The sequence below is a fragment of the Cornus florida genome, unplaced genomic scaffold (assembly GCF_030987335.1).
Source record: "Cornus florida cultivar Cherokee Brave unplaced genomic scaffold, ASM3098733v1 CherokeeBrave_3.0.0_Hap2_Chr11, whole genome shotgun sequence".
Lineage (NCBI taxonomy): Eukaryota > Viridiplantae > Streptophyta > Magnoliopsida > Cornales > Cornaceae > Cornus > Cornus florida.
The window spans coordinates 102,435,978-102,450,118 of NW_026775581.1; the positions used below are offsets into that span (position 1 = coordinate 102,435,978).

General features: G+C 34.0%; 1 protein-coding gene and 1 long non-coding RNA gene across 4 annotated transcripts; one reads left to right on the plus strand and one right to left on the minus strand.

Annotated features, from left to right (window-relative positions):
• The first annotated feature begins 1,455 nt into the window (after positions 1–1,455).
• LOC132284430 (uncharacterized) lies at positions 1,456–11,434 on the plus strand. 3 transcript variants are annotated; one of them, XR_009472267.1, is made up of 8 exons: positions 1,456–1,601; positions 3,236–4,470; positions 4,663–4,755; positions 5,545–5,660; positions 5,752–5,942; positions 6,540–7,982; positions 8,801–9,063; positions 11,076–11,434. It is a non-coding gene; the product is annotated as an uncharacterized LOC132284430 (long non-coding RNA). The 3 variants fall into 3 exon arrangements; XR_009472268.1 differs by lacking the exon at positions 11,076–11,434 and having other exon boundaries at positions 5,742–5,942; positions 8,801–9,852; XR_009472266.1 differs by lacking the exon at positions 11,076–11,434 and having other exon boundaries at positions 8,801–9,851.
• LOC132284429 (uncharacterized) lies at positions 10,271–11,121 on the minus strand. Its single transcript, XM_059786548.1, has 3 exons — positions 10,972–11,121; positions 10,647–10,771; positions 10,271–10,550 (listed from the first exon to the last, which is right to left on the minus strand). The coding sequence occupies exons 1-3, from the start codon at positions 11,119–11,121 to the stop codon at positions 10,433–10,435; spliced, it is 393 nt and encodes a 130-aa protein (XP_059642531.1). The 3' UTR covers positions 10,271–10,432.
• Positions 11,435–14,141: the final 2,707 nt, after the last annotated feature.

A 14,141-nucleotide genomic window follows, 5' to 3' on the forward strand; every position in this document is an offset into this window, starting at 1 on the left:
ATGTAAATTTTCTTACAATAATAACATAATAATTTTGTTGAGAAAAGTTAAAAATTTAGTAACAGGTGACTAGAGAACTTGTTTTATGTGTTCTGAAACGATCTCTTATGTTATATTAATGCACGATTGCATTTAAATTCATAATATTACAGAAAATGAATTAAAAAATATAAATTTTTTATATTAAAAATATATTTATAATTATTATTTTTTATCGTATCCGGTCATACTCGTAACTTATTTTTATACTACAGAATTTATCGTATCACCATGTTTATATCTATTATATCTGCACTCGGTATCCATACTTCCTGAATATCAACTATCTTCTCAAACAAAGGAAGTATTATTTCTTTACGTGCCTTCCCAAATTGTTCGAGCAAGATAAGGGCTTGATACTGTTCTTTGTCCTTTTCTCCTTTACCTAATGCTCTAATTTATATAATATCTTTGTCTTATATTAAAAGTTTATCTTAAAACTGTGTCTCACAGAATAGTTCTCGAGGTGGGCTCTTAATATGAAACTGAGGGGGTAACAAACTAGAATCAATCGCGAGGAGACTAAAAGCTACTCAAGCTGGAGATGGATAAGATGAGCCACACACCTTTTCTAAGAAATTAAAGTAACCATCCATTTATAGAGCCATAATAAACCAATATAATGGTTGCCAATAAATACAACCCTTATTGAATAATTCACATAGGTTATCTACAGAGGGAAAAAAATTAAATTCGATCACCAGAAGTTGCTGAACACAACTAAATGCAATAAACTCAAAACAGTACTTCTCTTTAAATCTAATTAGCATTCGAACAAATCAGCATTATGTGGTGTAAGGTACAATGATAATAAAAGCTCACCAATCTGCATCATGTACGTGATGGAACACTAAATCATTGCTTGGTACAATTGATAATAATTAAAAGTTCAAACTGTTACAGATGAGTCCGTGAAATAATGTTTGGTAAGGTTAAGTTTGTTGAAATTTTTTTTGAAAGCAATAATAGAAAAATATATATAGTAAAAAATTGTTCAAACCCAGAGTTATATACATGAAAACAGAGATTTCCACTAAGTATTAATTAAGAAAGAGAAACATTTAGAAACAAAATGATCACTAGTTGAAAATGGCCACCTCCGAGTTTTTATTTTTTTTTGTACAATTTATCTCTACCAATTTAGTAATTTTGATTTGGAACTCTTTTCAACAACAAATGCGGTATTATTCAATTGTAACAAAATTATAAACAACGTTTTAGTGTTTTGCTTCGTTAGAGTGAAACAAGGATGGTTGCCACACAGGCCCAAAGTGATACTAACTAAAGTGAGAGCTTGACCATGGTTTTCCATGGAAAAGTTAGTGTCCAAGTCATACACTGAAGATTCAACTATAAAGCTTCCACAGCCCAAATGTTTTCTGCTAAAAGTAGGCCCATTAGCCCATTCCTATGGATAAACATTTATCTGTAGCCGCCACAAGAACCGAAAACAGAAAACCCTATAAATCCATAAACCCTATAAAGCAAATGCATTCACCACGAGTTGGTAGATGATATCGATTGGCTTTTCAGGCATTGTGCAAATTAAGTTATCCTCAACGGTAAGATTTGCTCTGGATCAACTGATGATCTTTTGATGGGTCTCTGTTTTCTCACTCGAGTGTTACATTTTTCTGCAAAATCGATTCTTTTCGTTTTGTTTTCAGTTAAACACATGGAAGTACATACATACATACATACATACATATATACACACACTTATGTGTGTATCTATTGCAGCTGGCCGAGCTGGTTGGCTCAAGTATTGTCAAGCAGTAAAGTAAAACAGCTGCATAAATCAAATTTCAGGGCACAAAACCAGCTCTTGATTGCTTTAGTTCGAGCAGGGCAAGATTGATAGTGCTGTACATAAATCTCTAGTTTAAAATCAACCCTTTTCACTCTGAATCACATTTTTCGATTCTTACCTATATTTGTTATTCGATTTCTTTCTCTAAGTTTTGCCTAATAAATAAACCTAGAATTTTAGATTTTTTTTTTTGGTTATATTTGTCTTTCATGGTTTAGCCTAAATAAACAAACCTAGTAAATTTTAGTTTCTTTTTCGTTTGAATGGCATTTGACATGTAGGTTTATGTCTTTGTGTGATATATTTCTGACATTACATTTTGGATGATTTTCAACAACAATCTGCACAAAAGCGTGCTAAAAGTTTGTGTACATAACATCAAAGGTTATGTCCATACCACATCTGTCCTTTGCTCTCCCATTACACTCGACTATTTGTGGTCACAGAGGGTAATGACTAATGACCTTTTAAGCATAAATGGTTTTTGTTGTTTGTTCAACATTTTATAGTAACAATCCTGTTCATTTTTGTCTTCATTTTTCACTGTCTGTGTCTATTGATTTGATCTAGTAGAAGTATTGAAAATAAATAATGCAATGATCATTCGAATTTAAGGCACCCTTTGATCATCTTAAAAGGTGAATCACCATTTGGTTTTTCAATCTATGCTTGAATTTTGGTAGGGTTTATAAATCTTCTGGGCAATTGGATAGGATTTGATTCTTATCTCGAATAGCTTGAAGAAGCCTAATGCGATAGGGAAATCACCTTAATAGACCTTTGTTCCTAGCACAGGCATCGGCATTTTATCTAGTGACTGTCCACAAATTATGTGTTTGAGATTCAAGTGTATCCCAAGCCTCAACTGCAAGCGCTTGCCAATTGGGTGAAATCATCTGTGTCTTGTCTTCCCCCATGAATATGGCCTGAAAATAACTATAGCATCAGCTTTGAATTCTTTTAATGTGGGCAATAAGCTGAGAAAGGCTTAGAGCTGGTTAAGTGTGATCGATTAAACTGTGCATTTATTCAAACACTCCAGTGCTTGATTTGGCTTTTGTTGATTCCTTAATGTTCCAATTGAGTTTTTGGACAATAATATAGTTCCTTCTTGTTAAAATCATCATTTGAAATAGTTTTAATTTTAGTTGTCAAGAAGATGGGGAAAAGAAAAAGACCTGCTTCATATTTTCTTCTCCATTTGCAGACTTATCGTTAGAGGTAGGGTGTAGAGGAAAAATGTAAAGTTTTTGCAGAGTCAAGTGTAAAAACATCCCACTCACCTTAAGAATTTGTTTCTGACATGTGCTTATACTTTATTATTATAGACATATATATATATATATATATGATGGTTTTTAATGACTTTTGATTATGGTTGGATAGATAAGCTGGCATTGAAGATGGATATGTGAAGGTTGCTATTGGAAGTCTGTCCTACTGCCTTACCAGATTGATTCCAGAATCTTATTCCGGGCTTTGGTGTTGGTGTTAAAAAAAGGCTTAAGAGGATAATTTCATATTGATGCTTTGTTACAAATTTCGGGCAATGAAAATTCATATTTGGTTCTGATCTATATGATTTATGGTGGTGGAATGGATATTTGTAGACCTGACCTGATTATTTACTATAATATTGATATGAGAACACAAACTCAATGCCAATTGTCTAATCATAGATATGGAAGAATGGTGGGTTCCTTAGGGAAGCTTGATCCACATCGGATCTGGATGAAAAATAAATAGATAGTTAGTCTCATCTAATAACGTAAGCCTTGGAGTCCGATAACAAACTACCCATCCGTTACATGTGGTATTAGAGTTAGACCTAGTTTTTGATTTGATGTCATGCCAAATGCCTGGCCCGAAGGGTGTCCAGGTTTGCATCCCGAGTAGAAAGGATGGCTCGTGAGGAGCTTGTCTCACATTAGATTCAAATGAAAAAAATGAATGGGTATCCATTGGTTGAGTATTAGTCCACCTAATAATTTAAATTTTTGGATTCGATAGGGAGATTTCAACTTTCTTAATTCTCATTAAAAAAACAAAATTCTCATAATTAGCAACTAGGTTTTCAAAATTTTAATTTAATATATCTATATATATCCAAGCACATTATACAAGAGTGGGATTAGAGAAAATTTGAGATCAGCGACCTAACCTTAAAGTTCAAAGAAGACATATAGTCACCAACCTAAAAAATAAAACATGCTAATGGTGAATAATTTTGAACATTACTCGCGTCCTCCCTCATGCAACAATAATTTTGTACAACACTAGTGAGATGTACAGCGTCCCCCCATAACACATCATCATAATTTGATAATTGTATCAATTTACCCACACATCAATGGTGAGATTTACCCAGATTTACCCACACATAAATTTGATAATTGTATCAATTTACCCACACATCAATGGTGAGATTTACCCACACATAAATGGTGTGAGCTAGACCCTCTGTAAAAATTTCTTTACGCGGCTGTTGCTTAGCTCCACAAAAGTCCAAGCAGTCCCAGCAGCATCTGCTCATTTGCGCTCTCAAGTGCCATCTACCGGTGACCCCCTTTCGAAGAAGAAGATCCTGAACGGCAGGACGACGTCGTCGTCTTCGTAATACGGTATGTCATATTTACACACACGATGACACGAGTGTTATATGCTACTATAGTTACTACTACATATAATTATATATATATAAACACACACACCATACACTGCTGATACATATATGTTAATATACATCGATCTTAATAAATTTGTCAATTTAATTGGGACGAAGTACCAACAGGGTTGCATTGAATTTGTTATAGGAATCGCGTTGCGGGTGAATTGTGCACCTGCTATACCCAATCGGCTTTCTTCACATCACGTGCCAGTTTGCTTTCATGGCGCAAATCTGTGAGGTGCGCGATCTTTTTATGTCTTTACTCGAGAATCTGGTTAAGTTAATTGATTGAATACGAATGTGCACACAAACTACATGATAAATTGTCTCTTTCAAATAGGTATAAACTTTTAATTTCCGATAGAAAATAAAGAAAAAATAGCTATCAACCTTTTATTTAGTGTTGTGTTCTTTGTGACAATATATTTAGTCTCTCTTATTGATCTTCTGTGAACACTTGCTTTTCCAATTACTGATCTTTAATAGGAAGATTTGGGTTTGAATTGATAATGGGTGGCAAAACATGGGCTTTTTTCTTGAATGAGAATGCACTGCATTTTTTATGATCACATATATATGTTGCTCAGATGATATAGTCATCTAATGTTATTCCTCCTTTTTGATGATCACATAGATACGTTGAATAGTTTTGTAAAATGCCTATTGAATAACTGCTTTTCTGTGGCCATCCATTTGGTGGATATATGTTCTAGCCCATTGATCACATGGATATGTTGGTCAGTTGATACAGTCATCTATTGTTATTCCTCTCTTTTGATGATCACATAGATATGTTGAATAGTTCAGTAAAATGCCTATTGAATGCTCTAGCCAATATCTTAGGCGGTAGCTATAAAAGCAACAAACTTTTTTGCGCAATTCCTTTGGATATACAGACCATCATTTGTGCTTATTTATAGTCTCATACTCTTTTAGACGCCTGTATGAAAGTTTTTTCTCACTATATATATAATATATCTATTTTATTTTTATGTATATATCTGTTTTCGCTTTTTTACACGTGCAGATATGGGAAAATGGTTTTTGTTATGCATCAATTGATGTTTATTCAGTGCATTTCCACCCCCAAAACTTGATTTCAACTACGAGAATCAGTAGTGGAGACAAAACAAAATGAATGAGGTAACTGATCTCAGTTTTGGATTTCTGAATGCAACTTGAAATCTCACTGCCCATAAGCAGTCTAATATCTAAGTTAAAAAGTGTTAAACAGGTAATTCACCAGGAAAATAAAAGATGTGGAACAGGGTCCAGTAACTGTGGCAGATAAAAGATGTGGAACAGGGTCCCGTAACTGTGGCAGATAAAAGATGTGGAACAGGATCCCGTAACTGTGGCTGGAAAAAACCATGGAAAATAACAGAATTGGAAGGGATGTTAGAAAAGGAGAAAGCAGAGTTCGAGGTGAGGCCTTCAGTTTATTATGTTTGTCTTCCATTTTGCATCCTGATTAAACTAGCTTTGGATCCTAGAAGCTGTACTTTATATATCACTAGTGCATATATCCCTTAAAATTCAGTGGACATGCATGGGACTAAAAGACTCTTAAATCTTAATAAACGTTGGTAAATATATATAAATATATAGATGTTCCTAATTTGTGAGCCAACTGATAAGTTGGATAAATTCAATTTGGTTAACTATTATCAATAATTGTTGGACTGGATAAACAATATTCTTCTGACAATTTTGTACTCAAATAATGTTTTTCCAGAATGTCTGACTAATATCTTCTGTTTCACATGACTTATGAAGAATCTCTCTCATATTCCTTCAAATGCCCAGCCTTTGTTAGGATTTTTAGGTCAGTATAATTCTGATCAAAATCAAATGGGGTCATGAGTTTTTCTGGAGATTTTTATGTAAAATTTCAGAATCGAAAAGTTTCAAGAAAGAAAACAGAATATGAGGAATGTCGTTAAAATTCAACACGTGGCTGGTTTCAGTTTTTGTTTTCTGATGGATTTCAAAATTTTGGCGGATTTCTTGCCACTGCTGTAGGAATCACTCCAGAAAATCTTGAACAGGAAGGCAAAAAAGGGCCAACCTGTCATTGATATCCTTGAGATTTGACATTAATCGACAGCAAAGGCAGTTGTTCTTCCAGTCTGATATGTGGGACCACCGCCTGATTTATATAGCCAGTATAGACAGCAACAGCCTTCCAGATGATTTGAGTGGCTCCAACTCAGAACAGGTAAAGAAATCCCTCTGTGCTAATGAGAAGCTCAATGAGATGAGTATGCCGGCAATGGTTTATGTAGTTGCGACTCTATTGTTCTGGATTCAAAGCCCAATGAAAGTCATAATCTGGGAGGAAGAATTATTAGGCACACTAACCAGACTGAGATAATTCATCAAGGGAATGAATTGGATTTAGACTCGAATCATGAAAAAGAAAACTGAGCTAATCTTTCTACTGATACAAACATTGGTGATGAATCTGATCCTCTGGAATTTAATGAAATTTATCATAGGGCCCTCTCTGAGGGGCAATACCTTATTATGGCATCTTTGTCAGACACTCTTGATGGACTGGTGAAAATCCCTCAGGAATGGGAATGCCCAAGGTTAATACTTGTACAGCTCCTGCATCTGCTGTTTCAGATTCTTCAACTGCGGTAGCAGTGGTAGGAAAATTAGATTTGAGAAATCATGAAGAGGACCAGAGAAGGCCCAAGGCATCACACATTGGCATATTCCCAGGCATCACATATTGGCATATTCCCATTCTCCTTTGTCCACCATAAACTTGTATCGTTTGTTATGAATATTCTAGGGAGTACTCAGAAGCTGGATGCACTTAGTGAGCATCTATGTCTCATCATTTCAGCAGTTACAGCTCCAAGGAAGAGCTAGGTTGCTTTTTCCTGTGGATGTTAATGAACGCTGTTGTTCCTGTTATGATGATGACCCCACCAGTGTTATATCTTATGCACTGGCATCACCAGATTATCTTGTTCAACTGTCTGACGAACCTGAAAGACCACAAGACACGGGAATTTATGGTTCCACTACAGTCCCTTGATTCAGTGAACTTTCAGTCTTTCCATTTCTTTGATGACGAGAGCATCTTATCCCTGTCTGGGTCTTGTAGCTCCCTTGTCTGGATCGACTCTTTTACACAGAGGCTCTGCATGCGAGAGTTTCTTTTGAAGATGATGGCCCCTTGGTTAGGTGAAATATACAGTTGACTTGTTCATGCAAAGCTGGTTGAAGCCTTGAGGAGGTTATGGATTTCATAAGGTCACTTAATCGTCAGAAGCGGGGCAATAACAATGTCTTCTTTTAAGAAACCATGGATGATAATTTTATTCTATACAACTTCCAAAGATAGAGCTGGAATCATTGATATAGTTTGCTCCTGGATATTTCAAGTATTTATCTGAATCAATTGGCATGGGAAGCCCCACACACCTGGCAAAGATTCTGGGGATTTATCAGGTAATTTCTGGAGTCCTGGAATGCTAGTTAGGGTAATTGATATGGTTACTTAGATAGTTAGATTGAGCTGACAACTAAGTCCAGTCAATGGAGTTGAATAGCGGATACTACTGACTGAACGCCTTTTAACTTGGAGTCTTATTTAATTTATTGACAAAGCAATATAGTCAAGGTTTCTCTGGTTGATGCTATGTTGCCAAGAAAGGCATAGGAAATATCCATACATATCTCACTTATTTATTTATAATTTTGATTCATGCTGAGATAGTCAATCCTGCATTATTAAATAGCATTAAAATTGCCTAAATTTGTTAATATGTTTGTTAGACATTATACATTTTTTTTTTTTTTGTTTCTTTTCTCTACCAGTCTCGACGCCTTCACCTAGGGCTTAAGAGTTAAGACCCAAAGCCACTAGGACAAAGGTAGACCAATACATATTAAATTTTTTTATTAATGTGTCAAATAAAATGGTAGCTTAATTGGTTTTTCATAGAAATAGTAGCTTAATTGGCCTTTCATAAACTGGGGCTCTTACAATCAGATTAGGTCAGTACAGTTGGTTGGATGACAATCTGTTACCTGTATCACATATATTTTTTGACATTTAGGAAACCTTCATTATGCACAACTGACAAGGACAATTTGTCCAAGAGTTTCTTATTGAAGGTTATGATGCATCTTGTTCTCTCTCTGGACCAATAAATAATTGTTACACGTTGCCCAGAATTCAGTGTGAACCTTTCGCAAGTCCAATAATTCAATTAGAGTAGATGCTTTTTGCAAATTTTGATATTGTTAAATTTATTCTGATGCAGGCTATCAATGTAATTGATTATTCATTCCTGGTCGTGGTGGATCGAAGAGAAGTATGAGCCTAGTGATCATCGGTTTCATGAGACAATATGCATAGGACAAGCATCTTAAAACATGGATTAAGGCTTCAGGTAGCTTGGTGGGGCAAAGAACTGTTCTCCAACGGTAATTTCACCCCTGCAATACAAGAAAAGGTTCAAGAAAGCTGTGACTACCTATTTTCTTATGGTCCCTGATCAGTGGTCCACTTCAACTATCATTCCAAGTAAGTCCCGCACTAATCTCTGTGAAGAGAACTCTCATGGTAGGACCCTCAGTTGAGTGATACAGTAAATCTGTGTGCTTGTACATTTGAGCAAACGATTTGGGAATCATTCTTCCCATATCAGATTTCACTCAGTCTTGTGTTTTCCTTCTTCCATATTGCAATTTTTTTGGATAGCAGTTTCATTTGTATTCTTCTTAAATTGAGAATCACTATTGTTTGTCAGAAGATACAAAACAAGTCTATCAAATGCAAAGCCATGAGAATTTCCCCAAGATATTATCTTTAGATGAGCTCCCCAAAAAGTTTTGTATCTAGCATTGCATTATGTATATAAATTACAATGATACAAGTGTTCCTTTCTATGTATTCTATGAAAATTTTGTAGTCAACAATACGCGGGATACAACTTTTTGTTTGAATACTTTCTCTGTAAAGTTAGGGTTGATTGAGAAATGGATAAGCTTCCATTCTTGGAATCGTTAAGAAAGTTGGCTGGTCAGTTACATCGCTTTTGTTACACTGATGGAGTCTTGGAGGTAGCACAGATAAGGCTTCTTCTAGGGAAGTAGGTAGAAGATGTTTTAAGTGAATTTCTAGGTTTAATGGTTCTGTATCTCTTATTAACAGTCAATATTAATGAGGAATCACAACACTATCCAGTTGGTACTTATAGGTGAAACCAAACTGGTTATATAACTTGAAAACAAAGCATGTTGGTTGATCTCTGCTCATCTTGGCAGAACACGTCATATCCACTTCTCTGAAAAATGACATGAAATTGAAACAGTCTGTTCTCTTTTTCTTGTAAAGATAGGGTTCAATGATTGGTTTGACTCTGTTTCTCTTGGCAATCATGCATTGATGATTTTTGAATCTTAGCAATTATGCTTTTATTCTTTTCTCATTTGGTGATCTTTGATGACTCCATGAAGCTGTGTATGCATTATGCTATGGGATGCTTAATCAAATATTTCAATTCCTCTGCAAACTTACAGGCCCCACCTTACTCTTTAAGCAGATTCTGTCTCAATTGTAAAATTGCTGTGTTTGCCTGGTATGAATCAATCAGTAATTAACAGTGTCTTTTTATTTGACGATGAGTTTAGGAAGTTGCTTCCATTTTCCTCCCTCCACCACTAAATTAGGATCATTAGTTTCTGTGGAAGTTTGCAGTGAGTAGCAAATAAATACTAGAGGAGAAACATATATAGAATTGTGCCTTTAAGTTGGAAAGGGGAACAGAATCGAAGGTAAATGAAGGTGTCTCTCTGCTTAATATGTAATTATGTCATTAAAGGTAAACTGCTTTTTGAATGCAGTGCAGATAAGCTTAGTTACATACACAGATGCATATTATTGACTACTGTTAGCATTTCCGGTTGAAGTTTTTCTTCACAGCAACTCCTTTGTCAGGATGGTTAGATTCACCACCTAAAACAATTTGAAGCCAGGTCTTCTGCGGAAGATCAATGATCGGAACATCTCTGAACTCAGTGAAGAATAGACAAAAAATAATCAGACAGACAGATTAGTAGAATTATAACCTAGTATATCATGCTACTTCTTTTGGGATAATTTACCTTGTATTGTCTGTTATTCTTGAAATCTCTTGTTGAAAACGAGGACCCTCATCGTACCCTTCACATACTATGTCCCCACTACTGTCCCTGTAACATACTATACCCCTTGATTGATCTTCGAAAACCTATGAAATCAAGGAGGTTTTAATATTATACTTCAACATTTTTCTATCTAGTTGAGCAAGTTTTTAGAAGTGGAGTGAGTGGATTTGTTTTATGTTGCAAATCTGGGTTGTAGATTACTCTTTCTAGCATCATGAAGAAGAATCAAGATTGAAAATTAGGGTTATAGAGGCATTAATAAATAGCAAAAGTAGAAACAAACCTTATCTCTGAAGCAAGACGTGATCTGAAGTGGTTTTTTCTTCACTGGGTTTTGATTCCCTGAAAGCATCAATACCCTACTAATAGGTTTTTTGGTTGGAGCAGATCTTTGAATCATGGGTGGAGGAGAAGGAGACCATCTTGCAGCCATTGATCCTGTGTTGGAAAGAACAAGGAGAAAGAGAAGAAGAAGGTGGTTTTTAATTTGCTGTGGAGTTTGAATTGGCCATAAGTAGCTAAGATTAGGAAGATAAAATTATATTAAATTGGTTTCTAAGTTTTTATTTGATAGCTACTGGCTTGTCATCCTTTGCATTACACAGGTAATTATATGTTAGGTGGGACCCTGCAACTTATCTAATTGTTGTTGCTGATGAACCCCAAGTCATCTGGTGACTCCGATTGGGTGTTAGTTTTTCTTTGATTAATTGTTTGGTGGGTCTATTATAAGGTAATAGCCACATCACTCTCTCTCTCTATCAGACACACAACACACACTAAGAAAACACACACAAATTGGGGGCGGCGAACATATTACTTTATTGCTGAGTGCGTATACCTTAGAACTTGGAAAACTCATACCCCTATTTGCTCAGCCACGTCTGATCTCAACCAAAACTTGTCTTTGTGTTTTTGTGTGTGTATTATTTGTATAATTAGCTTAACATTAAGTTCGCTTTTATATGCATATTTAGCTTGACATTACTTTCCTAGTTGGTGGAATATGCGTCTCCTTTGGAAAAGTACTGTGCACTTGAAGATTGAATGTTGGTGCTTTTGATTGCATGACTGGATATGTGGCCTAACATGATTTGTTTCTCCATAATCAAATTTGAAAGTCAATTTTTTTTTTTTTTTTCTTTCCCTGATTCATACTTTTAGTACGAGACTTGAATCCTTAACCTTTCACTTTGAAAAGTGAGGAGATAACATTGTTAAATCATATAATTTTTTACAAAAAATTTTCTTAAGCATTGTATTAAAAATTGATACGAGTTGTCATGTTGTTCAAATGATTTGCAATTTACACTTACACAAGGAGTATCTGAAAATTACAACCTACACGTGGGAAGTTTTAGTGTTAATTTCATGAGCTCTCTTTCGTCCTAACCTCAATCAATCAATTATGTATATGTTCTTGTTATCTTAACTCTTTCGAGTTTTGCTCATATCTTTTATCTAGCATCATTCTCTACCGTACTAAAAGTCTAGAAAATCATAATTAAGCTATTGGTGGTGTCATATGGGGGTCAGATCAGTAGACGAATCTACTAATTACTTGTTATGGTGTGACTTTTTTTCTTTATGTAATTATTGAATGTCACTCTGTGCATGGCCAAATCAAGTTACTTGATTTGTTCTCATTTTGTTATTGAATATTATCTTGTGTATTTATTTTCAATTCTATCATTTCTCATCTTATCCGCAACATTGCTTAGTTTGACAATAAGCAAAATAAAATACTATTTTATTGTCTCAAGAGTTTGCTTAATTTGACATAAGCACAACATTGCTTAGTTTGACATAACCTCCTTGTGAGCCTTCATCTTCTAAAAGTCAAACTCCCTTAACACGGGTGACATGGAACCTTTAGAGCATGTTTGGTTATAACCTTTCTCGTCTAGGCTCTGTTTGTTTCGCCATTTACAGGTAAAATATATATATATATATATATATATATATATTTTCAATACTTAGCAAAAGTCTACATCAAGTGTAAAATATTGGGCTGAAAATATAAAATAACTTACTGAAAATTCATGGATAAGTTCTTTTTGTTAAATTTTAATATATTTTTTCTTTGTAAATATTTTACTGACAACCAAATATCAAAAAATAAAAAAATATTTTACATGCAAACAAACGAGCCTTAGTGTCCTTGAATAACCTATTTGGTGATTTGGTTGTCTCACTTAAATTGTTACCATCCTCAATTCACAAAAACAAAAAAATAAAAAATAAATAAAAAAAGTCAATTATCCCAATGAAAATCACTACATGAAATATACCTGTAGAAGCCGAAGAATTTTATTCCCAATGTAAAGAGATGCCGCCAAACAATAGTGTTATCTAATGGCAACATTATTCTGTTTTGAATAGTTTTACCTGAAGAGAAATTTCAAACTGAGACATACAAGTAGCATCTAATAGACTTTTGTTTAGAGTAGTTGCAAGTTGCACTTGCACATATTTCAAATAATAATCAAATATTTTCTTGCTTATCTTAAACTATAAAATCATACTCTTATATATTAACATTTACTTTTTTAACACATTACATTAAATAAGTAATTTTTTTATTATTATTAAATTTAGAATACTAAAAGAATATATATCTATATACTTATAAAATAATATTATTAAAAAAATTCTAATTTTAAAATATTTACTAATATAGAAAGATATATATATATATATATGTGTGTGGGTTAACTGTCACCCAAAACCATATTAGCAAAATATCAGTAGCAAATTTCGGAGATTTGCTCCGAGTGAGGACATTTTTGGAGGAAGAGACTGCGTGATATGCTGCAAAAAAATGTGTCCTTTGGAGACTGGAGAGGTTGCGTGCTGGCTGGCATCTTCAGAAAGATGGGAGTTTTTAGAGAGAGAGAGAGAGAGACGACTTTGTGGTAAATGATTACACGAATAAAACACAAAATCGCAGCCACTTTCCAACTTCAGAAAGTTAGGTCAATCACATCAATTAGTTTTATACTACATACTTATATGTAACGATTGACCGGATTATATAATGAAATTGTTTTATATTTTAAATTTTAAAAGGATACGTGACTCTTTTTTATAGGCCAAATTAAATTAATTATATATATATATATATATATATATATTTTATTCCTTCCGCTTAAATGTCGTCATTAGAATTTGTAATGGATAAAAAGACCAACTCACATTTTACCAAAACTATAATGGAGAAGTTAAAAAATACTGTAAAATCGAAATGAATGTCAATTTTTTATTTTTTGTTTTATTTAAGTATGAAATGAGTCAATCATCCACTTCAGTATCTTTAATTACTTATAAATTTTTATCATGCCTAAATAATGAAAAAAAAAAATTATCTTCTTTTCATTCATTTCATTTTTTATTACTTTAATATTAATAAACCTTAAAATCCCATCTTTATTTTTAATCAATTAAATAAAAAAA

Coding starts and splice junctions, on each gene's coding strand:
- LOC132284429 (XM_059786548.1), bottom strand. CDS start 11,121: ATGGCTGCAAGATGGTCTCCTTCTCCTCCACCCATGATTCAAAGATCT. Junction 10,772..10,971: donor CGTCTTGCTTCAGAGATAAG/GTTTGTTTCTAC, acceptor TTGATTTCATAG/GTTTTCGAAGATCAATCAAG. Junction 10,551..10,646: donor AGAATAACAGACAATACAAG/GTAAATTATCCC, acceptor CACTGAGTTCAG/AGATGTTCCGATCATTGATC.